Raw genomic sequence first — 24,472 nt, forward strand, 5'->3', positions numbered from 1 at the left:
GCCCTAATGATGAAGTAAATAAAATTTAAACCAATTATGCAGTCTCCTTAATCCTAAAAAATAGTCATTTTAGCTTATTATTAGTTTAATATTATTGATTAATATTTAATTTTTACTTTTTAATCATATATACAGACTGTGCTGACTCAATTTAACTATACAGATGTTTTCAACATGATTTGTTTGCTAAGGTTATAACCTTGAACCGTGTTTTTCTGTTATGACAACACAGTTTTTTCAGCCATCAAATTTTGGTACATTACTGTGTCATGATTATATATTTGGTATTAATAAAGGTATTTTTGAATCACGTGACTTCTGTAACGTTTCTTCTCTATTTTCTCAGAGTTTGGAGCACTATTGGTGCAGTAGCAAACCATGAATGATGTACTCCAAGGAAAATTTCAAGAGGCTGAATAGTGAAGGAGAACATCCCTATCATGACTAAAGCCGAATGAGCAAAGCTTGACATTTTTGAGGGTCGACTTACTTAAATTGAACCTTAGCTTGGGGTCTGAGCCAGATGATCTAACACGTTTATGATCACATTTCTCTTTCCCCAGTTTCTCATGCACCCTCACAGAAAGTAGGTGGGAATGTCCTTCAATGCTGGCCATAGTTCATGCCATTAGGCATAAGATTCCATCTCCCCCTCGTCTCCTTTCCACCCGTGCAGATCCCAACCCGTTGTCCCACACCCAAGAGCTCCATGCACGCCTCCTCAAGTCTGGACTACTTCTGCACAAGCCCATGGTTTCTAAGCTAGTGCAATTGTATTGTGAATCCAATCGTTTTATGGATGCCAACCAAGTGTTCGACGAAATGCCTGGGCGGGATTTGGTCTCCTGCACGTCCATGATTGGCGTTTTCTCCCAGTTTGATCGTGGGAAGGATGCTTTGCATCTCTTCTCTCGCATGCTCATGTGGGATATAAGACCCAACCAGTTTACTTTTGGCTCTGTCCTCCATCTTTTTGCCAACCTGCAAGTTCTCAGTGTAGGGAAGCAACTGCACTCTGCCTCAGCAAAGATGGGTTTGCACTCGAATATTTTTGTGGGTAGTGCTTTAGTTGACCTTTATGCTAAGTTGGGCAGCGTAGAAGATGCCATGAAAGCGTTTCATGACATTTTGGAGCCAAATATTGTTTCTTACACTAGTTTGATTGTTGGGTATCTAAAAAATGAGAGAGTTGATGATGCTGTCAATGTGTTTAGTATCATGCCTGAAAGGAATGTGGTGTCTTGGAATGCTATGATTTCTGGCTGCAGTCAAACAGGTCATAATGAAAAAGCATTGGATCTGTTTGTTGAGATGTGTAGAAGGAGAGACCGGCCCAATGCTACAACTTTTTCAAGTGTTTTAAGTGCAGTTGGGAACATAGCAGCAATTGGAATAGCCAGGCATTTGCATGCTTGTGTTGTTAAGTCCTTGAGAAAACTTGACGTGTTTGTTGGTAATTCTCTTGTTAGTTGTTATGCAAAATGCGGGGCAATGGAGGACAGTCGCCAAGTGTTTGATGGGATGTCTGAAAGGAACGTCGTTTCATGGAATGCTTTGGTTTCAGGATACGCACAAAATGGCAGAGCAAAGGAAGCTTTGAATGTGTTCAAGGAAATGAAGGCTGTCGATGGCCTGAGGCCCAATGGTGTCACTCTTCTTTGCTTACTGTTTGCCTGCAATCATGCAGGTCTTGTAGATGAGGGGTGTGTTTTATTTGATCTAGTAAGGCAAGAGAAGCCTGAGATTTTGCAAGCTGAGCACTATGCTTGTGTTGTTGATCTCCTCTCACGTTCTGGCCGATTTAAGGAAGCTGAATCCTTTCTGCAGAAACTACCATTTGATCCAGGAATTGGGTTCTGGAAGGCTATGCTTGGTGGCTGCCAGATTCATTCCAACATGGGAATGGCTGAGCTTGCAGCACAGCAACTACTGGCTTTGGATCCAGGGGATGCCTCCAGTTATGTGTTACTGTCAAATGTTTATGCTGCAGCCGATCACTGGTATGCTGTGTCAAAGGTGCGGAAAATGATGTATGATAAGGGAATGAAAAGAATACCTGGCTGCAGTTGGATTGAGATCAGGCGTACGGTCTCTACATTTTCCACTATGGATATAAGGCATCCTCTGTCAGATGAGATATATGCTATGTTGAGGCACTGCTATCTCCAGTTGGAGGAGTCAGGGTATTCTCCAAGCATAATTTATAAGCTTCACGAGGATCTTGAATGAATTGTGCTTCACTAAGAGTTCAGGACACAAATTGATATCAATTGCCTTTACATTCGCATGTTTAGACAAGAGATGATGCTCAGGTGAGATTCATTTTCATTAATTTTATCACATTATTTTGTATTTGGCTTGTTTCGAGTGGAACCCAATGATCAAATCTCTCACATGGTGGTTGAATCTGTCAAGCTGGACAGGATTTTCAGTGAGAGAAAATGGCCAATATTTGTTTTTCTTGATACCCATTATCCAGATAAGCCCAAGGCACCTTACCCTCCCCACTGTATCATTGGAACAGGAGAAGAAAAGTTGGTGCCTGGTATCCTCTGCCTCTTTTAAAATTTCAGTCAATAATCGCTTTCATTCAGAAAGTGATTGTTGCTTCATGTTTGGTCTCTTTCTTTGTCATGCAGCGCTTTAGCTGAATTCTGATAGTTTGATTACTGATGCTCAATTTGGTGAGTTTTAAAGTTCCAAAGGGCTTGATATCCATGGTAGAGCAGGCTGTCTGCACCAACTCCCTCACTCTCTTTTACTGCACGACTATCAGCCTACGTTTGTTTCAGTCAGGCTTCTTTTGGTGAACCAGGGAAGCGCCTCAGAATTATGCAACCATTGTGAGCTCAATCCAACTATTTTGGAGAGTCTTGTTGCAATTCAAGACAAGAAAGAAGCCTGGTAATGAATGTGCGAAAATTGATGGAGATTGCCCTATTTGTCTGGGAGAATGTGTTGAAGTGTGGCTGTGGTTGTTGCTCAAGTGTTCTTATGCATTCCATTCCTCCAGATAGGGGTTTCGTTTCATTCTCATTAGTAACTGCTCTTTTCCCAGATCAGTTATTGGGATACAATTCTAACGGCCACTCAAGCAGTTCTCTGCAACACTGTTTGGGGACTTTTAATGGGAAAAGATGTTCATGAGAAAGAGATTCATACTACCATTTACACCTCCCCATTCTCTTCACTGTTTGCTGAACTCCATGGTTTTCGTGGGGAAACAGGCCCAGGTCAGTGTGCATTGGAAAACTGAGGTTCAATTATGGGTTCTCCAATCACGATGCTAGTGATGGAGGCAGGCTCCTGATCCAAAACTAAGCTTATGGACTGGAGAAAACTGTGAGCATGAAGATTCAGCAATCTCAGCTCCTTCTGTGTCTGAATTGGTGATTGGTGTCTCATGAACCAAATATGAAGTTGCTCAAATACATATTCGGTTGCTGCATCCAATGGAGGAAAACAAGTTCAGGAGAAATTAACTGTTTAGTGTTTCTCCAACTATTTACTTCTGAATTGGAAGGATGAACCGGGTTCCTTTTTTTGTTTGTGGAGATGTTGGTGTTGCTGTTTGTCTTACACGGCTCATATTGTATTCGTCAAAGATCTCACTACTACTCTTCACTTGTGTTTAACCCAAGGTTGCCAGACTAGGAAGCGGAAGCGGGAAACGATACTGGAAGCGGAAGCGAGAAGCGAGAAGCGATGCATTTTAAAATGTATAGAAAGAGGGAAGCGAGCAATAAAGAAAAGAAATATAATAATTGAATGTGAATCCTAATGAAACACAAATAAAAACTAAAATAAAAGTCACTAATATTAAATTTCATTTAAAGTTTTAACAAAATCTAAAAATGATTACCAATTTAAAGAAAGCACATGGAAGTGAGTGAGAAGAGTGAGAGAAAACACATAAAGAACATGAAAAGTAGAGTAAGAGAACATATAACATGAATAAATGAAGTGTCTAAAAAGCATAAGAGAAGCGTGAGAGAATAGAGGTTCTCGTCAAGTTTCGGAAGTGAGGAGTATCGTGCTTCCGAAGCGAGCTTCCCACCTATCTAAGAAGAGTCCGGTAACTCTGGTTTAACCATCACAAGTTGGCAAAAACGTTTTGTAGATGCAAAAGCCAGTGACCGCATCAGCTGTTCTTTGAATTTAGCGGAAGCTTTAAATCAGAAGGCAAATCTTGATTCAAAGGCCAGGATTGTGCTTTTTCACTATAGCCTACGGCTGGTTTCCCAGCAAGTACCTATGTCACAATCACACGGGTACGACTGACAACTCTAGTTTGAAATACAGGTTGGAAAATGTTCTTAAAATAATAGGATCCATGTTACCGAGTTTTTTCTATTTTAATAAATTAAAAACAAATTTTTTATATTTCAATATATAAAAACCATTTTTATTAAAATATTATTAGAATTTATTTAAAACTAATAAATTATGTTAAAATAATGTTCTTTTTTTTAAGGAAATGTTAAAATAATGTCCTTAGGTGTCCGGTTCGTGTCACTGTGTCATCTTCACCAACTGTAGAGTAACTGAAGTTTGCTGATGGAAAGTGAAGTGGAGACATCTTTTGCCGCAAGTAAAAAGTTCATTCTGTTGATTCGATCTTCTAATATCTCATAGGTAGGTGGCTATATCCATCCAAGTTACACCATAGGCATCCCCTCCATGGTGCAAGACGATTCCACAGTTGTTCAAAATGGGATAGTGTTTTCACGTCTTACCTTAGTGCTTGGTTTCTCTTTCCGGTTGAAGCCATTCTTCATATTTTAAACATTATATATATATATATATATATATATATATATATATATATAGAGAGAGAGAGAGAGAGAGAGAGAGAGAGAGAGAGAGAGAGAGAGAGAGAGAGAGAGAGAGAGCATTTGAACTAACTTGGTGTTGCTTGAGCTTGGCTGATTTATTTTCAAACTTAGAATTAGTGTTTGAACTTGCACTGTTAGTTTAATAAATGCAGCACAGCGAGTTTTTAACAAAGTTAAATTTGCTTCAAACTCAATCAGCTTGATTTGATAATTGATTGTTATGGGACATGTGATCGACCTATCACCCACTCTATGACGCAGAGCTGGTGATAACAATTTGGGACTTTTTTGGTTTTCGGTCCTGCAATTTATTAGAAGTGACTCCCAATGTCCCAAAGACCAACTTTTCTTAGCATCACGCGTGCAACACTGAACCACGATACACATTAGCCAAAGGGTCCATGTATGTGATTACTTATCATGGTTGGTTGGTATAAAGAAAAAGGGATGATCGATTCCCTCAAATTTAATTTAGGATTTTGGGATAAGCATTTGGTGCGAGTAGACGGGTTCGGATCAGGTGATATTGAAAATCTCCACCAATGGTGATTTATACACTATCCACCCTCATTATGCCGTTACCGAGCACCACATGTGCAGTCCTTTTTGGCTCCTCTCAAGGGCATTTTCGTACCAACAGGTCGGACCAACCCCCAAGCGGACAGGGTGGGGGTCTAAGTTTGATGTAAAAAACTTGGTTTGGGATAGAATTGGTTCAGGTCTATAAACAGTTTCCATGTTTGGCTTAGTTTGTGTGCAGACCAAGTTCCCATTCAAACTGAACCCAAATCGAGTTAAGATGGTTGAACTTGATTAGGAAACTAAACTTCATGGTAACTTGTGTTGAAGTTCGATGATATTACCTAGTGTTGTGTTGTAGGTGTTGAATGAGATAGCTGGATGCTTAGATCGAATGCGAAAATTTTACGTTTAACCCGCTTACCTATGATAAGCATATTGCTCATATGACCGGCTTGAGGCTACTTTTTTTATCATTAGACTCCAGTGGACTTACTGAAATGACATTTTAACCATTTCTTTTTTTTAAATGACTGAATGTATTCAACAACTTTTAAAAGTTAAGGCTAAATAAGTAACTTTAGCAAGTTCAACCGACTCTTTAAAACAACACTTTAACCATTTGTTTTTTTTTAATGATTGAGTGTGACTTTTTGTGGTTGTAGAACAGATAACGTTAAATCAGTAACTTTATCCAGGAAAGTGATATCGGGCTATAGGACGGTTAAAGTTAATTCAGCAAGGAAAGTGATGCAGGTGGTCATATGAGCAATATGCTGAAAACACAGGCGCCTGATCGCAAAATTTTGAAAGATAGGCTGTTAAACGTAACATTCCCAAGTTTTTTTTTTAATAAAACTGATACCTTATGTTCACATAGAGTTTAAATTGATTAAGCAAAAAGTTAAACTATGGATAGATTCAGATTATCACTTCTGATGGAGGTAAATCAGATCATGCACAGACTAATTTAATAAATGATTGGATTCACGTTATGGTCGGTTTGGATGCACGTTGTAAAGAACCAATTAGAATGGAAATAGAAATATGTCAGGTACAAAAAGGTTTTGGATCTTAAGTTTCCACCCAAAAAATCAACCTGTGTTCTTAATGGACCCAATTCAAGTCTTGGTTTTATCAAAAATCAGATTGGTTTGGTCAAATACTTCCGGTATCTTAGTTCAGATCAGATTTACCCAACTCATACCGGCCTTAACTAAAATTTGTTTGAATATTCCTTAGGAATGTACAAAACTAGCATTTTCCATTGCGAAGCTAAGTTTCTAGTTTTCTAGCGTAACATAACAACCTGCATTGATTAGCAAGAAGACTTGGGCAGGCGTGGGCATGGCACGCACACACACGTTCATGGGAGCATATGCATGCACGCAAACATGCAGAAATGTACAGGTTTTCACTAGAAGCAACTGAAATTCAAAGAAATATTCGGATTAGAAAAGGGCGTACCAATTGCTGTAATCAGGATATAAGAGCATGATTAAACATCAGAGACTAAGCTGATTGTCTAATTAACAATATGCACAAAATGAATCGGGAACATATTGGGAGCAAGGACGATGAATCAAATACATTTTTCATTTAACAGACTTAAGATAAAGAATTTGGTTACCCTACCCCCTTTGATTATAACAAATAAGTTATGAGGAGACAGCATTTTTGCACAGGAATGCTCATCTCCCCAAAAGAATGCCTTCACACTGCATAAAGCTCTCACACCAATCACCTGTCACTTGCAGAACTCTGCTTGCCTACAACTGAGGCCAATCATGAACTCAATTCAACATTGTTACAAGCCACAACTCTCTTCAACAATTTTGTCTAACACCCCTACACAAAGAAGGGACATCGTGGAGATACCATCTCTGAGCCACGATTTAGGAAGCATAAACATTGGGCTTCAGAGAAGAGTCAGATGAAAATCTTGGCCCAGGATACCAACTCATATTAAACGCTGCTGTCGAAGTCCTTTGCCAAAGTGTGGTTGCATTAACCGCACATACAACCCATTCATAGCCACTAGCGAATCATGTGTGCCTTGCTCTACAATTCGGCCACCATTGAGAACCACAATATTGTCAACATGCCGCATCATTGCTGCTCTATGAGCAATTAGTATTGTGGTCTTGTTTCCCATGACTAGTGTATCTAAAGCTTCTTGCACCACCCTACTTGATTCAGATTCAATGGAAGAGCTTGCCTCATCCAGTAACAAAATGGGTGCATTTTTTAGCACTACCCGTGCAATTGCAATCCTCTGCTTCTGCCCTGGTGTCAAATCCACACCCCTCATGCCCACATGAGTGTCATAACCATGCGGCAAGCTGCTGATGAAGTGGTGAGCATTTGCTATTCGTGCCGCTTCCTTCATCTCTGCCTCTGTTGCATTATGCCTAGCATATATGATATTCTCACGTATGGTTGTCGAAAAAATTATTGGCTCCTGCTGAACAAGGCCCAGATGGCTCCTCAACCATCTCAAATTAAACAGCTTCAAGTCTCTACCGTCGAGCAAAACCTGGCCAGCAACAGGGTCATAAAACCTCTCTATAAGTGATATTATTGTGCTCTTTCCTGATCCAGACACTCCAACTACAGCTACAGTTTGTCCACCATTGACTTTGAGACTGAAATTGCTCAATACCATTACATCTGGGTGGGTTGGGTAACAAAAGTCCACATTCTTCAACTCAAGGCTTCCATATACATTGGGTGGTTTCAGGCCACTGTTTTCATCTGAGTCAATTTTAGGGGCCCGTTCTATGATTTCAAACACTGAAGTCAGTGACTTCCGCCGCTTGAGTATGTAAGGTGCAAGACCGAAAGGCTCCACAAGAGCAAATGTAGCAAAAGAGAAAACAATGTATTCCTTCAGAGCTGTCATCAGACCAACATGACCATGTCTTACAGAGAAAGCTGCATACCACAGGAGCAGTGCATTACAAGCAAACAGCAAGAACTGTGAAAACCCAAAGCCAAATCCAATTGCCATTCCATGAAGGAAACTCTGTTTGAATATTTTCCCAAGCTGGACCCTGTAAAGCTCCATTACCTTGTTGCCAGCACAAAATGCAACTACCGTGTAAATGTTTCTCACAGCATCCTCAAGGACCAACGAGGCTTTCCTGTGCATCTCCTGAATGCCTCTTGAAAATCCAGCAAGCCACATTTTCTGCAATTCCAAATTCAGGAGGCACAAAATCAGGTTCAAGTGGTAGTGGATAGGGGACACATAGCAGAAGATCTAAAAGAAATAAAGCAATGGAAACACCCAGAGAGAGAGAGAAAGACATACTGATGGCAAGGCCTACTCAAAATTGCCATGCTAAAACCAATTACACATGCAACTGCAAACATCAACCACTATAGGAAGGACAAATGTAAAATCAATCGCCAGGTTGGCCCAAGTAGCCTCAGCCCACGGGTCATGCTCTCTCTAAGATCATACCATGAAGTCTCTCTCTCTCTCTCTCTCTCTCTCTCTCTCTCTCTCTCTCTCTCTCCATGGGTGAGAGAACACAAATTACATGCATATGTGCACGCATGACACCAAAGGACCTCAAGCAAAGAGGCAGATCTATCTCTACTCAAGACTCCAGCCAAGGAAGGAGCAAGTAGTGAACAAATGTCTAGAATCACCACCCAATTGATCAAGGTATCTCAGGTCCAAGCCAAAAATGATCCCATATTGACTCAGGCAAAGGAAGATCAAAGAACAACGATGCAACATAACAGAAAAGAAAAGACAACTTTTTTTGGTGTTTCTTTGCTTTTTTGGGGTCAGACCCCAAATAGTTGAGTTTATACCCAGTGCTATAAGGCTTCTGACAGGCTGGAGGTTCTTTGTTTAGAGTCAAGATTGATATCAGTACCACTACTTTTCCCCCAAACATTTTGCTCGGTTCGTCACTGGTAATGAGAGAAAAATATCACAGTGATTTAATATTTTTGGAGAACGAAAACCAGTTCACATTTTCCTTCATAATTTTTCTTATACTCTAAAAATGAAAGAGAAAAGAGGATGTTGCTTCATAAGCTTAATGTTCCAACAAAGAACGGTGAATATTCCTGATGCACCATCTGTCGTTTACACATTTCATTCATGAAATGGAATGTGTATAGGCAAGACAAAAGTCCAGTCTCAAAAAGGCCAAAAGGACACTTAGATATTGGTTGCCTTCAATCAAAACAAAATTTTGAGTCCACATAATTGGTATACAATCCCATATAAAATAACTAGCCAATTAGTCATGCACCTGTAAAGAGAGTGGGAGCTCCAAATGAGAACAAATGTCCACCAAAGAATCCAAATGGACAAGCACAAAGAGTCACTGGGCACACTCACAAAGGGCACACACCAAGAGAGCTCAATATATAAAATAATATTTTATTAACCTTTCACAAAATGCATGTAAGATGCATACATTACAAGGAGGGGATCTCCCCTATATATACAAGTGAGAAGGGCTTCTAGCCACTGGATTGGAGCTAGTCCAACGGCTAGTCAACTTCGAGTTGACCAAAATAACAATAATAAAAATAAAAAATTACAAAGAATAAAAATATAAAATATATACAATATATATAGGGGTGTCAACGGGTAGGGTTTGGTTCAGACCTATGTCACATGGGTGCGGGTGCGGGTGCGGGTGCGACACGGGTGCGGCGCAATTTCAAAATTTTTGGACACGGGGACTCGGCTATATATATATATATATATATATAAATATATATATATAACAATAATTCTAGTAAACAATTAAAATTAAGTAGCCAAAACTATATAAGATAAAAGGATATTATCATTGTACAAATATAATTTAAATTGACTTGTAATAGTAAACTTCAAGTCTGCAGTAAATTAAGTAGCCAAAACTATGACCTTAATTTTTTCGAAAGTTTCAATTTGGCACTCCCATTTCTTTATGGTAGTTCTTAAGCTAGCTTTTCTAATACTTGTGAAACTAGTATTTTTTTAAACTGGAAAAGCATTTATTTAGCTACCTCAAATGGTTGGGTTACCTTTTATCGTGTTTTATACATATTTTTACATAAGTTGTGAAACAGTCACACAGACTGTGCACACAGTCTGTGCAATGCAGTATGTGACTGTGCAGACTGTGCACAATCACACAGACTGTGCACAGTCACAGACTGTGTGCAGTGACTGTGCAGTTGCAGTGACTGTGCAACTGCATTGCACAGTCTGGTTATATATTAAAAAAAAAGATATATAAAAAATGTTTTTTTTGTCTTAAAAATGGACATTTTTGGACTCGGTCAAAGTTGACCGAGTCCAAAATGTGGACGAACTCGGCCTTGACTCGTTGACCGAGTCCGACTCGGCGTTGACCGAGTCTGGGCCGAGTCCGAAGCCGCACCCGTGTCGGGGCGTGTCGACTCGGGTGCGGCACCTCCCTAGCCGAGTCCGTGTGACATAGGTTCAGACCCAGGTGTAACCAGACTTGGACCAGATTTTCGGGTATGGTATCAGGTCTGGACCCAGGTATAATCGGGTCTACTTTAAGAGAAACCATACCCAGACCCAATAAGAACTACATGAACCAGACCCGGACCATACCCGGTAAAATAATATTTTTTATCATTTTTACATTGAAAATTTGTGGGTCTTAATTGGAACTCGGGTCAGGTTCTGGTATAAAATTTCAGAAACTATACCCGGGTCCATGTATTAATCGAACCTTCGGGTCCGGAGCTGGGTCTTCTTATTTGTCACCATACCCAGACCCGTTATATATATATATATATATATATATATATATATATATATATATATAAACACTCCCCCTCAAACTTACGGTAAAATAACCAAAAGTTTGCTAAGAAGGAAATGAAACCCATGTAATAAAACAAGGGAACTATTACAATGCTTCAAAAAGGCTACAAATGTGCACACACATACAAATGCCATTTATGGGCCAAATGCACCAAAGCTACAAGCGGCCAAATACATAAACCTCTCAAAAGAGAGGAAGAACACCAAGTATAAAAATAAATATTATTTCAAATATGCTTAAGCATTAGACAAAGAAGAGGCTAATTCTTTTATACACAAGAATGTTCATTGGGGAGCTCCCAATATAGACGTTGGGATCTCTCCAATGGTCACATTTGTGATAGTTGGAGAGCCCCAACAGCTCTATGGTCATATTGACCATAGAGCCCCTAGCTATTTGAGAATTTACAAATATAAAAAAAAAAAGAAACCTCAAAACTATTTATCCTTATTATCCCTATTACATGTACAAAATGACCAAAATACTCCTGATCAAATACCAAATTACAAAACTCAATATATATATATATATACCATACATTTTAACACCCCCCTCAAACTTACGGTGTGATCACCGAAAGTTTGTCAAGAAAATAAAATCGAAGTAACAAAAGCACCTTGGTGAAGAAGTCTACTAGTTGATACTCAGAAGTGGCATATAATAGGGTGATGGTCTGCCTCAGGAATTCTTGACGCACATAGTGGTAATCAATTTCTATATGTTTGGTTCTTTCATGAAATGTATGGTGGTCAGCTATGTATAATTGTATATTGCACTCTTATTATCACAACACAGTTTGAAGGGTGTCTGAAGATGAACGCTCATGTAAGTAATCTTAGCAACCAAACGATCTCTGATGTTATAGTGGCCATTAACGGTACTCAGCCTCAGTGGATGATAATGATACTTTTTGTTGTTTCTTACACCTCCATGATACTAGATAATCACCTAAAAAAACACAAAAGCTTGGATCTCCTCCATAATCTAAGTCAGAATAAGTAATCAACTGAAGAGAGAAAGAGGATGATAACAAAAGACCTCTAGAGATAGAGGCTTATAAATATCTAACAATTTTCATCACAACACTCATGTGAACTGTGATGGGATAATGTTGGAATTGGCTAGCAATATGAAATGCATGCACAATATCAAGCCTAATAATAGTTAAATAAATCAAGGTGTCAATCATTTGACGATACATAGTAGGATCATCCAGAGGTGTCCCATCATCAATCTTCATCTTAGCATTAATAACTTCAGGTGTGTCCACCCTTTTTTCATCAGTAATGTCTCACCCATCAATGATATCATTAGCAAACTTGTTTTGATAAAGTAAATATCCCCTATAAGAGTAAGCAACCTCAATTCCCAAAAAAAAAAATCTAAGAAATCCAAGATCAGTCATTTCAAAATATTTTTTAATAATACATTTAATATACTTTACTCTCGTTTTGTCTTCACCTGTACACAAAGGAGAAGAATAACAATCCCTGTATCGGATTTTTTAGTAAACACGGCAATATCAGTGTAACAAGATTTAAAACCAAACTTCACAATAACAGAACTAAAGTGGTCATACCAGGGTTTGGGTGTCTATTTCAAACCATAAAGAGCATTTTTCAATTGAATCACCTTACCAGAAGAAATTTCATATACAAGAGGTTAATCCATATAAACTTCTTCTTTTAACTCCTCATTTAAAAATGCATTTTTTACATCCATTTGTTAGATAGGCCAACTTTTAACAACAAAAAAAAATCTAAGAAATCCAAGATCAGTCATTTCAAAATATTTTTTAAGAATACATTTAATATACTTTACTCTCGTTTTGTCTTCACCTGTACACAAAGGAGAAGAATAACAATCCCTGTATCGAATTTTTTAATAAACACGACAGTATCAGTGTAACAAGATTTAAAACCAAACTTCACAATAACAGAACTAAAGTGGTCATACCAGGGTTTGGGTGTCTATTTCAAACCATAGAGAGCATTTTTCAATTGAATCACCTTACCAGAAGAAATTTCATATACAGGAGGTTAATCCATATAAACTTCTTCTTTTAACTCCTCATTTAAAAATGCATTTTTTACATCCATTTGTTAGATAGGCCAACTTTTAACAACAAGAACAACAATAAGGGTCCTAACTGAAGTCATCCTAGCTAATGGTGCAAATGATTCATTATAGTCTATCCCGTATTCTTGTGCATACCCTTTGGCAACTAACCTTGCATTGTTTCTTTCTAGAGTCTCATACAACCTATAGTTTTCTTACCTTTAGGCAAGCAAATATTTCCCAAGTCATAAATGTTTCGAGTGCCCCTAATTCTTCATTCATAGCTTTTATCCATTCGAGATATTCCTTTGCTTGTTTATATGTGACAGTTTCAAAATAGAACATAAATTTAGCTAGACAAACCCTATATTGTAGTGAAAGAGATTCATATAAAACAAATCTATTGGGGGGTCTAGAAGTCCTATTTGATCTTCTGACTCCTGACTGTTGATTCTATAAGGTGGAGTATCTTTCTAAAGCATTTGGTTGACTATCATTTTCATGTCTTCTATGTTAAATTATGCTAGGTCCTTCAGTTTTCATATTTTCACCATCCTGATTTGATTGAGGCTTTCATTTCTATCTATCATTCTCAAACAAAGAATCATCTCCACTTTGAGGTAATAATTCAAGCAAAAAAGAATACCCAGGGTCTTTCTTAGGCACACTTTGAAAGAAACTTTCATTTTTCAAAAAGTAAACATTCCTAGATATATATAATGTCCTTTTCGAAATCAAAACATCTAAACCCTTTTTTAGTCTCCCCATATCCAAAAAATGCACATGGCATGGCTTGAGGAGAGAGTTTGTCATTTTTGTTAGTGAGAATAAAGCACTTACATCCAAAAAGTCTTAGTCTAAGATAATCAGGAGAGATTTTAAAAAGTTTTCATAAGAAAAAATATTCTGAAGCTTAGATGACGAAAGTCTATTGATGAGATATACGATCATCAAACTGGCTTCATCTCAAAAACGTTTTGGAACATCTTTTGAAATTAAAAGAGTTCTAGTAGTTTCAATTATGTGCCTATGTTTTCTCTCAACTAATCTGTTTTGTTGAGGAGTATAATCACATGATCTTTGGTGAATAATTCCATTATTTTTAAAATAAGTTTTGAAATCATTTGACATAAATTTTTCCCTAAAGTCAGAGCGGAAGATAAAAATCTCGGTCTTAAATTGATTTAAGGTAATGATATTTTTTACAACAACAACAACAACTACGCCTTCATCCCAAAACAATTGGGGTCGGCGATATGAACCAACAAAGAAAATCATTCTGTGACTTCCACATGAATCCTTCTCCTTCAATCATTTCTATCCAATGCCATGTCCTCGGTGAGGTTCAAAGCATTCATATCCTTTCCTATCATCTCCATCCAAGTCTTCCTAGGCCTACCCTGACCTCTTTTAACTAATATATTTTCCCATTTCTCCATCCTTCTAACTGGAGCATCATTAGGCCTTCGCCGAATATGTCCAAACCACCGTAAATGATTCTCTCTCATCTTATTTTCAATGGGTGCAACGCCTACCTTCTTACGTATCTCCTCGTTCTGAATCTTATCTTTTATTGTATTTCCACACATCCATCTAAGCATACGCATCTCAACTACACTCATTTTTTGAATATGATGTCTCTTGGCAGCCCAACATTCCGTATCATATAGTAAAGCGGGCCTAATAGTCGTCCTATAAAACTTTCCCTTCAACCGCAATGGCATTCTACGATCGCACAGCACTCCAGTTGCACTTTTCCATTTCATCCACCCAACCTTTATCCTATGATTTACATCTCCATCAATTTCTTCATACTTTTGAATGATAGATCCCTAATATTTGAAACAGTCATCCACCGGTATTTCTTGCTCACCAAGCTTCACTACACTCCCATCACTACTTCGTTGCGTACTAAACCGACATTCCATATATTTTGTCTTACTCTTAATCAATTTAAAACCTCTTGCTTCCAATGTCTGTCTCCATAATTCTAACTTAGCATTAACCCCAGCTCTAGACTCATCAATCAAAACAATATCATCAGCAAACAACATACACCGGGACACATTTTCTTGAATTGATCTCGTAAGTTCATCCATCACTATAGCAAATAGGAAAGGGCTTAAAGCAGATCCTTGATGTAACCCAACCGTTGTAGGAAAATTGGTTGTCACTCCTCCATAAGTGTGGACATTGGTTACTACTCCTTCATACATATCTTTAATTATACTAATATATTTGAGAGAAACACCTTTCTTCATCATTGTCCACCAGAGAACGTCCCTAGGTACTCTATCGTATGCCTTCTCCAAATCAATAAAAATCATATGCAAATCTTTGTTCCTCTCTCTATTTCTCTCAATAAGTTGTCTAAGAAGATGTATAGCTTTCATAGTTGATCTTCAAGGCATAAAACCAAATTGATTCTCCGATATCATGACAACCTTCCTCAACCTAGACTCAATCACCCTCTCCCAAAGTTTCATAGTATGACTCATGAGTTTTATACCACGACATTTAAGCTAATGATATTTTTTAAAGTTCTCAAAAACAAAGTTGTGCCTAAGAAAGTATATCCATGAGAATCTTGTATAATCATCAACAAAAATCACATAATAAGAGAAACCACATTTAGATAAAATGGGAGAAGATCCTCATACATCCGAGTGCACTAATTCAAATGGTTTAGAAGAGAAGAATGTTTTTTTCAAAAAGGAAAGAACCTTCATTTTGCCAAAAATACAATCCTCACAATAGATTTTTTTATTACAAAATTTATTCAAATGGGGTACATGAGATAATTTTGATAAACTAGGATAGCCCAATTTTTTATGCCATAAAGCTAAGTTTACATTTTGAACATTATAACAAAATTTGTTTTTTAGAAGAAGACCATTCATGTAGTAAAGGTCTCCTCTATATCCTTCTCCAATATGCTTCTCGAACTGAAGATCCTTCACAAAACACTTGTTGAATGAGGAGACACTACACCCAAGGTTGGCAATTTGTGAAACAGAAAAAAAATTCAAATTTGGTTTTGGGACAAGTCTAACTTTTGGAATAGAAAATTTTGAAGTAATTTGAAAATTTTCAATGCCTTTTATGCTAAGAGAGGATCTATCAGCGGCTATGTCACATGGGTGCGGGTGCGACACTTTCAATAACCTTGGGTGCAGGGGTGCAACAAAAAAAAACAATATATATATATATATATATATAATTTTTAAGTTTTATAAGTTAACAACATTAACACTAATGCAAAAAAAAATTAAGTTTTGTCTGTGTGCCCTCGTAAACGTCGCAACACTGGCCCGAAGGCCACGCAACTGTGAAGTGTCAACCGTCAATTCCGACATTGAAAATATCAGTGCAGGAAGGAGAGTTGTTTTGACTCCCCACCTGAGCCAACACATACCGAACATTCGAAAGCCCACATGGCGGCAAGGGAACCAACAACGACAGAACCCTGCAGTGTGGTCTGCCAAACTGCATGTCTAAGCCCTCTGGCAAGATGCACAAGGAACCTTGCAGTTGAGCCGTTAGCACCGAGTAGGGACACGATTCCGTTGCGGCAAAGGGAAAGCAAACACAGAGACCCAAAAAAGCACAAGCCATGTACACAACCATGTGCACGATGGACATGTTGAGAAGTCGAGCACCCAAACACCTCGTGGTAAATTAGCACCGCTCGCAGCCACAACACCGCCAGGCCCCTCCCCGTCATTCTAAGAGGGAGAGAGGGAAGACGGAGAGGAGAGGATGAGAGCAAAGGGAGTCAGAAAGGAGAGGAGGAGAGCAGAGGGAGTCGGGGGCATACCTGAAGAGGTACGACGGAGCGGTCGGCGGTGACGGAGAGCAGAGAGAGTCAGAGAGGAGACAAAGGGAGGATTAGGGCAAAAAAAATTGCCCTAATCCTCCCTTTGCAGCCCATTTCATCGAGCAAAAAAAAAATTAAATCTAAAAACTAGACCAAAATGACCATGGGTGCGTTGACCACATCGGGTGCCGCACCAGCACGTGCACCCGCATCGCGTCGACGCAGGTGCGACACTAAGTTTGTTGAATCCCTGTGACATATATCAACGGTAAAAACATTACTTTGTGTTTAATTAGTGCAACACTCGGAAAGTAAAGAGGAATGTAAAGTTATATGAAATGAGGCTCCATAATCCAAAAGCCAAGAAACCTTAATGGGAGGTGAAGATGTAGACACTGTGACACTGAAAAGAGAGGAAGAGGAGTTCTTGATTAGTGGATGAAGGGCCCCCATGATTTGAGAGAACATGGCTCCAATAGATTTTGAATCTTCATTAGTCTCATTTCTTTTTCCGTGAGACGCTCCTACGGATGCCACCTTTTGTCTTCTCTTTCTTTAAATTTGGGACAATATGGCCCGGTTCTCTACAGTTATGACAAGTCAATATAGTTCTTTTCTTGTTGTCATCATATCTAGACTTCTCATAGTAAGGTTTTGAAAAATGTGGTAATTTATAAACATTTGTATTGGCACCCAGTCTTGAGACGGCCAACACATTATCCTTTGTTTCCTTAGAATCAGACATGGATCTTAATCTTGTATCCTCCATACATACTTGAGCCAAGACTTCATGTACTAGAAGAGGTTTTTCCCTCTTAATAATATTGACCCAAACTTGTTTAAATTTGGGTCGAAGACTTCTAAAGAATTGTAACAATTATTCCTTATGTATGTATTTTTTCCATTCTTGAGCACCATTAGGAGTTTCCCATATAAGCTCAAGTTTGGCTAATTGATCCCAAATCCTCTTGAGGGTACTAAAGTATTCCCTCACGGTTGTCACTTTGTTTGCAATTATGTATTTTTTCCTTGAGATCCCACTTATGAGCCACATCTTTTTGGGTATATGTTTGTTTAACATATTCTCAAGTCTCATCGACTCTTTCAAATTCAAGTATGTCGGAACATGGTTCCTCAAGCATACTACCCATGAAGAGGGAGAGTACTTTGGCATGGCCTACTTTCCACTCTTTATAGTCTTTTTTATATTCGGTCATAGCCTTTTCTCTATCAATTCCTTTAAGACTCGTTCTTGGATTCATCATTTTCTCCAATAACTATCTTTGTGAGAATTGGTTGTGGTTCCAATGCAGAACCATCAACAAATTGTCACATATCTTTACCCAAAAAAATTCTATTAACCACCGTGACCTACATATTGTAGTTTTTTCTATCAAATTTGATGGGAACAACCGTTACAATTTCTCCATCGACCATAGTGGAGAAGAAAGAGTGGTAAGAGTGAGAAAGAGAGAGATAAAAAGAGGAGGTGGTGCTCCAAGTTTATGTAGATATATCATAGGATTCTTTGCAAGTTTTGAGCTTCCAACACCTCCTTTCAACACCTTTTCTTTATGAGTACACACGCCTTCAAGAACTTCAGGCTCTTATACCATGTAATAAAACAACAAGTGCACTACAACAATGCCTCAAAGAGGCTACAAATGTCACTTATGGGCCAAATACACCACAACCACAAGAGAATAAATACATAAACCTCTCAAAGAAAGGAAGAACACTTAGCATAAAAATAAATATTATTTCAAATATGCTTAAGAAAGCATTAGACACACAAGAAGCTAACATCTCCTTTTATACACAAGAGGGTTCATTGGGGAGCTCCCAATATAGACGTTGGGATCTCCCCAACGGTCACATTTGTGACCGTTGGAGAGCCCCAACAACTCTATGGTCATATTGACCATAGAGCCCCTCGCTATTTGGGGAATTTACAAATACAAAAAACAAAAATAGAAACCCCAAAACTGTTGATCCCTATTATCTATATTACATGTATAAAATAACCAAAATACCCCAGGTCAAATACCCAATATATATACACACCATACATTTTAGCAAGAGCTGGGAGAGGTTTAGTGAAAAAAGTTTGCCAATTGGTATTTTGATGTGACATAAGGCATATCAATGTTGCCTTTGAAGATACTCCTCTCGTACATAGTGACAATCCATCTCAATGTGTTTTGTTCTCTCGTGAAACGTATGGTTGTTAAAGATGTAAATAACACTCTTATTGTCATAACACATCTTCAAAACTCCTTTTATTCAAATTTCAATGTCAGATAGCAATCTTCTTCACCAGACCACCTCCATTGTAGTAGTGGTCATGGCCTATTATTCAACTTATGTTGATGAAAGTGAGACCTTTAGTTGCTTCTTACACCTCCACGAGATTACAGATTCATCTAGAAAAACACAAAACATGTGGTTGAGTATCCATTGTAGGGATCACCTCCCCACTCCGCATCAGTATAGACAATTAAATTTATTGTAGACGAAGAAGATAAAAAAAAGCCTCTAAAAATAGATGTTCTAATGTATCTAATAATTCCTAAGAATGCTCTCATGTGAACAGATGTAAGAGCATACTGAAATTGACTAGTTATGCAGATGTCTGGTCTAGTAAATTGATAGGTAAGAAAGTGCTCTGATCAATTGTCGGTAAGGTATTGGATCTTCAAGGGGCTCTCCATCATCGATTTTCATCTTCACATTAGTAACCTCGAAAGTTTCTACTCTCTTATCATCCATAATTTCATACCTCAAAATAATATCAAAAGCAAATTTAAACTGAGATACCCTCTTGGAGAATAAGCAACCCCAATCCTTAGTATCTTAAAAAACTCAAATCAGTCATTTCAAAATTGTTTTTAAGAAGCCTTTTAATATTTTCAACTCCTTGTGTGTTTTCCCCAATGATGATCATATCGTCGATGTATAAGAGTAAAATGACAATACCTTCATCAGTTTTTTTAACAAACAAAGTTGTGTTAGTCAAGCAATATCTAAAACCAATATCAACCATAACCTTACTAAATATATCATACTATGTTTTTGACACTTGCTTTAAGCTATAAAGTGTCTTACTCAAGCGAAGTGTCTTCCCTTTAGGGATACTGATACCAGGTGGTACCTCCATGTACACTTATTCAACAAGATCTCCATTAAGAAAAGCATTATTAATGTTCATATGGTATATAGGTCAGTTCCTAATAGATGCAACTGTTACAAAGATCTTAAAAGTAGTCATTTAGGCAACAAGGGCAAAGGTTTCTTCATAATCTATCCCATATTCTTGGGAATACACTTTGACTACTAATCTAGCCTTATAACCCTCAAGGGCCCCATTACTTTATACACCCACCTATATTCTATATGCTTCTTTCCCTGTGGGAGGTACTAAAGAATACAAGTTTTGGCCTTTTCTAAGGTCTCTAATTCTACTTTCATGGCTTCTACCCATTCAAAATGTTCTTTATCTTGGGCATAGGACAAGAGGTGTCAACGAGTCAGGTTTGGTTCGGAGCCAGGTGGAACCAGACTTGGACCAGATTTTTGGGTATGGTAATGGGTTTGGATCTGGGTCTAATCGGGTCTACTATAAGAGAAACCATACTCGGACCCGATAAGAACAACATGAACCAGGCAGAATACCCGACAAAGTAATAATTTTTATATTGAAAATTTGGGGGTCTTAATCGGAACTCGGATCAGGCCCAGGTCTGGTATAAAATTTCACAAACTATACCCGGGTCCATGTATTAATCGGACCTTAGGGTCTGGACCTGGGTCTTAATCGGATCTTCTTATTTGTCACCATACCCGGACCCTATAAGGTTTGTTCTGGGTCGGGTCTAGGTAAACCCGACCTATTGACACTCCTACTTGTACCCATGGGCTTACATAAATCTTGCTTGATCTTAGTGTTGAATTAATAAGGTCTCCTACCTTTTTCTTTGTTGTGATCCTCTATTACTCTCTTTTTTTCCCGGGTCTAGCTAATGGCTCCTCATCACTTGACCATTTCTCTTGGTGTAAAATGCTTTTATTTGACTAGTGAAATTTTCTTCTTTAGCAAAAGGATACTACATGCATTGCACACACTAACTAGACAGCATGCAAATGAATCGTCCTTGACATACAAAAAGGCCTTGACAATCTTAACACATGGGTCCAACCAATATTAACAAATATTGAGAATATTTTAGAAGTTATACTAAGATTATATTGTGCAATTTTTTATACTTTTACATACTTCTATATATTTTAATTTTATTTTTTTCAAGAATTCCCAAAAAAAGTAATTTATTGCAAGACTTTCCCACGCCTAGAAAATGTTAATACTGAGATTTGTAACATTGGGTCCAGCTCACACACATCACAAAGTAGATATGGGACATGGATTCTCCTGGAGTTTCCATTAAGAATAGCATTTATAGGGACAGAGTACAGATGTAAACGTGGAGTATCCATGTCACATGTTGACCCACTTTTTAGCAGAAAGATAGACGGCAATTGCACACTTCTAATCAGCATAAACTTGAACCAGTGGGCTCTCAGTCGAGATGTAGACTTGTTTGAAATTCTTGACACTAATAACATGAAGCACAATGAACTGACAAAAAATAGAGCATAAGGACCAGGCTTCCATATATACAAGAATGAATAAATTCATAAAGCAAATTAACTGAACAATATCATAATTACAGATATAGCCGATAATTTGAAAATATCGACCTTTATAAATCTTTTATTTTTTGGAAAAATGATTTAAAAGGTAAAATGTCAAGATATTTTCAAAAATAATTTTATAGTGATGTAAACGTGATAATATCATGATAACATTGTGATATTTTCAGTTAATTTTACTTTTTTATTTCTTCTATATATCTTAAATATGTTTTTTCTTCTTTATTTTATATTTTTTACTTCTTTTTTCTATTATATTTCATGTGTATTTTATTATCTAAACATATCATTTCTTATTCCTGCTATTTTTATACTTTTAAAAAATTTTAAGTCCTGAGATTTTTTTGAGATTTTCCCAAGATTTATCAACTAAACCTATATTATTGTGAGATTTGCTTCACCTAGATATAGCTGAGACCGATATTTGTAACTACAAAAAATATACAGCTAACTGAAATTATAAAAACTAAGTGATAGAAATACCAACAGGTAAAAATATCACACACCAAAGGGACAAAAAGACACTTCATGTATCAAAAACTTGGTAATGAAACATAGTAGCAACAAAGCAATGTAGTTTAAGAACAAAACCATAATTTTTGAATAAAAAACATTTTACCAACCTGTGCAATAGCAGAAACAGTAAGCACTGGTAAAGTTCCAAGTGCCACCAGTGCTACTCGCCACTCTAGCAGCATCCCGATAAGAAGTGCAACAATAACAGCTGAAGCATCCTGGATAAATATCGAAAGACGGTTGCTGAAGGCTGCACGAACAAAGGTTGCATCATTTGCTAAGCGCATGGATAGGGTATCTGCACTGTTCTCCTCTTCATCAAACCAACCCACCTCATTCCGCAACATAGCTGAAATAACAAAGTCATGGATCGATCAAAAGGCATGATTGATGTCCACTTGTTAATAATCCAACAATACGCAACATCGAATGGTTCCAAGTACAGGTAAAAAACATGCAGGTCACATTTTTTCTGATGTACCTGAAAACATCATCCTCCTTACTCGTTCTGTCATTTTCTCTCCCATTATTCCAAAATAGAAGTGCTGCAAGAAATTTGCAACCACAGTCACAACACCCATACATGTGATGATTAAGCACCATTTGTTCACTTCAATCTGCATGTGATGACCAGGTGCTCTATAATAAAATGAAACTATCTGTGCCAGAGTATATGCAAGAAGTGGATTGAATGAACCAAATATAGCAGCTCCAATGCTTCCAAGAAGAGCATAAAGCCACTCAGCAAAACTAAGCTTTGCTAATCTCCACAAAGAAGGTTGTTTCTGATGCTGAGAGTCTCTGAAGCACCTCTCTTTCATAGGGAAATCATCGAATTGACAAAGGGGTCGACTGAAAGTCTTGGAATGTGAGCGCTCATTTTTAGGATCTGAAGTCAAAAGTGGTGAAATGGGTGATTCTGGGTCAGAATTAGTTGAAGTTTGCTGCTGTGTGGGATGTACGTCAATTTTTGGTAATTCAGGCAATAACATCTGAAGGCTATCCTGCCTCTTTATTGAAGGTACTTTCTGTAGTCCACCTGAAGGCACCCCATTTTCAAGCATTTTTTCTGATGGTGGACTATGTGCCTTAGGGGATTCCTGCAAATTATAGCCAGATTCAAATTGATGTGAATCATGGACGCTGTCTGTCCTTTGAAGAGAAGTGGACTTAATCATCTTAGGCGAGGAAGGTTCTTGCAAACTATGACTTGCTGAGGAATCCTTTTCTATTTGGAAAGGAGCAGCTTCCTTGTAAGTTCTTATGGGAATTCTGCCACAGGAGAAAAATGTTAACAAGGACACATAAAAGACACGTCTATGTCTGTAACCAAAATCTAAATTTACAGATAAAGACAATCACATAACCAATGAACAACAGCGTCCAGATTCTAAGTTTCAGAATATAAAGAATCAAATCAATCTTTCTCCTCTAGCAAAAATATTTATATCATGTAAAGAACAACAGAATCTTCAAAAACATGATTGCACATGATTCCAAAATCATCTCTATACAATCTGGGCAAAGTGCCAGAGCTCAAATACATGCAAAATCTGTATAACTGAGATTATAAAAGCCTCTTGCTGGATTGCACCAGTTTTACAATACCACCATCAACCAGATGATTAATTGCTGAAATGGCATCAATTTTTCAGGTCCATGGAGGACATTACTTGATCTTAATATTTATCAGAAGATCCTATTTCCCTATGCATTCACAACTTAGACAACATATAAACTCTATGCTGCTGCTTCACCTGGCATTCTGAACTTTTGTAGGCAACACTAGCATGCAAATCAAACAGAAACATGCCTATGATAACAGAAAAGCAAATGCATTGCAATTCACCTCTTTGGAAGTTTTGTTGCTTCTTCACATTTCAGAAGCTCTGCATATAAGCCATCTGCTGCTAATAATTCGTCATGTGTACCCATTTCAACAAGTTGGCCCTCTTCCATCACAGCAATATAATCAGCATTTCTAATGAGACTAAGCCGTCGGGCTATAATGATAGTTGACCGACCCAACATGAGGATATCCAAAGCTTCTTGAACTGTCCTTTCTGCCTCAATATCAAGAGCTCCAGTGACTTCATCCAGTAGCAGAATACAAGGGTTTGAAAGTACTGCTCTAGCAATAGAGAGTTTTATCTTCTGTTCTTCAGTCAAAGCTATCCCAGCCCTACCTACCTGAGGTGAAACGT

General features: G+C 37.9%; 2 protein-coding genes across 2 annotated transcripts in view; one reads left to right on the forward strand and one right to left on the reverse strand.

Moving 5' to 3' along the window:
• The first annotated feature begins 822 nt into the window (after positions 1 to 822).
• LOC149823410 (pentatricopeptide repeat-containing protein At5g42450, mitochondrial-like) lies at positions 823 to 2,229 on the forward strand. The gene has a single exon (XM_090019953.1). The coding sequence runs from the start codon at positions 823 to 825 to the stop codon at positions 2,227 to 2,229; it is 1,407 nt and encodes a 468-aa protein (XP_089876079.1).
• A 4,554-nt stretch (positions 2,230 to 6,783) lies between these two features.
• The window catches only part of LOC149823411 (ABC transporter B family member 20-like), a 41,504-nt gene continuing 23,815 nt past the window's right edge, over positions 6,784 to 24,472 (reverse strand). The window contains exons 8-11 of the mRNA XM_090018822.1: positions 24,118 to 24,458; positions 22,750 to 23,540; positions 22,376 to 22,617; positions 6,784 to 8,544 (exon numbers count right to left, since the gene is read on the reverse strand). Of these exons, the coding sequence (XP_089874948.1) occupies positions 7,315 to 8,544; positions 22,376 to 22,617; positions 22,750 to 23,540; positions 24,118 to 24,458 (2,604 nt within the window). The 3' untranslated portion in view covers positions 6,784 to 7,314. The remainder of the gene's footprint in view (positions 8,545 to 22,375; positions 22,618 to 22,749; positions 23,541 to 24,117; positions 24,459 to 24,472) is intronic.

This window comes from Nuphar pumila, chromosome 10 (assembly GCF_984573655.1).
Source record: "Nuphar pumila chromosome 10, dmNupPumi1.hap1.1, whole genome shotgun sequence".
NCBI lineage: Eukaryota > Viridiplantae > Streptophyta > Magnoliopsida > Nymphaeales > Nymphaeaceae > Nuphar > Nuphar pumila.

Coding starts and splice junctions, on each gene's coding strand:
- LOC149823410 (XM_090019953.1), top strand. CDS start 823: ATGCCTGGGCGGGATTTGGTCTCCTGCACGTCCATGATTGGCGTTTTC.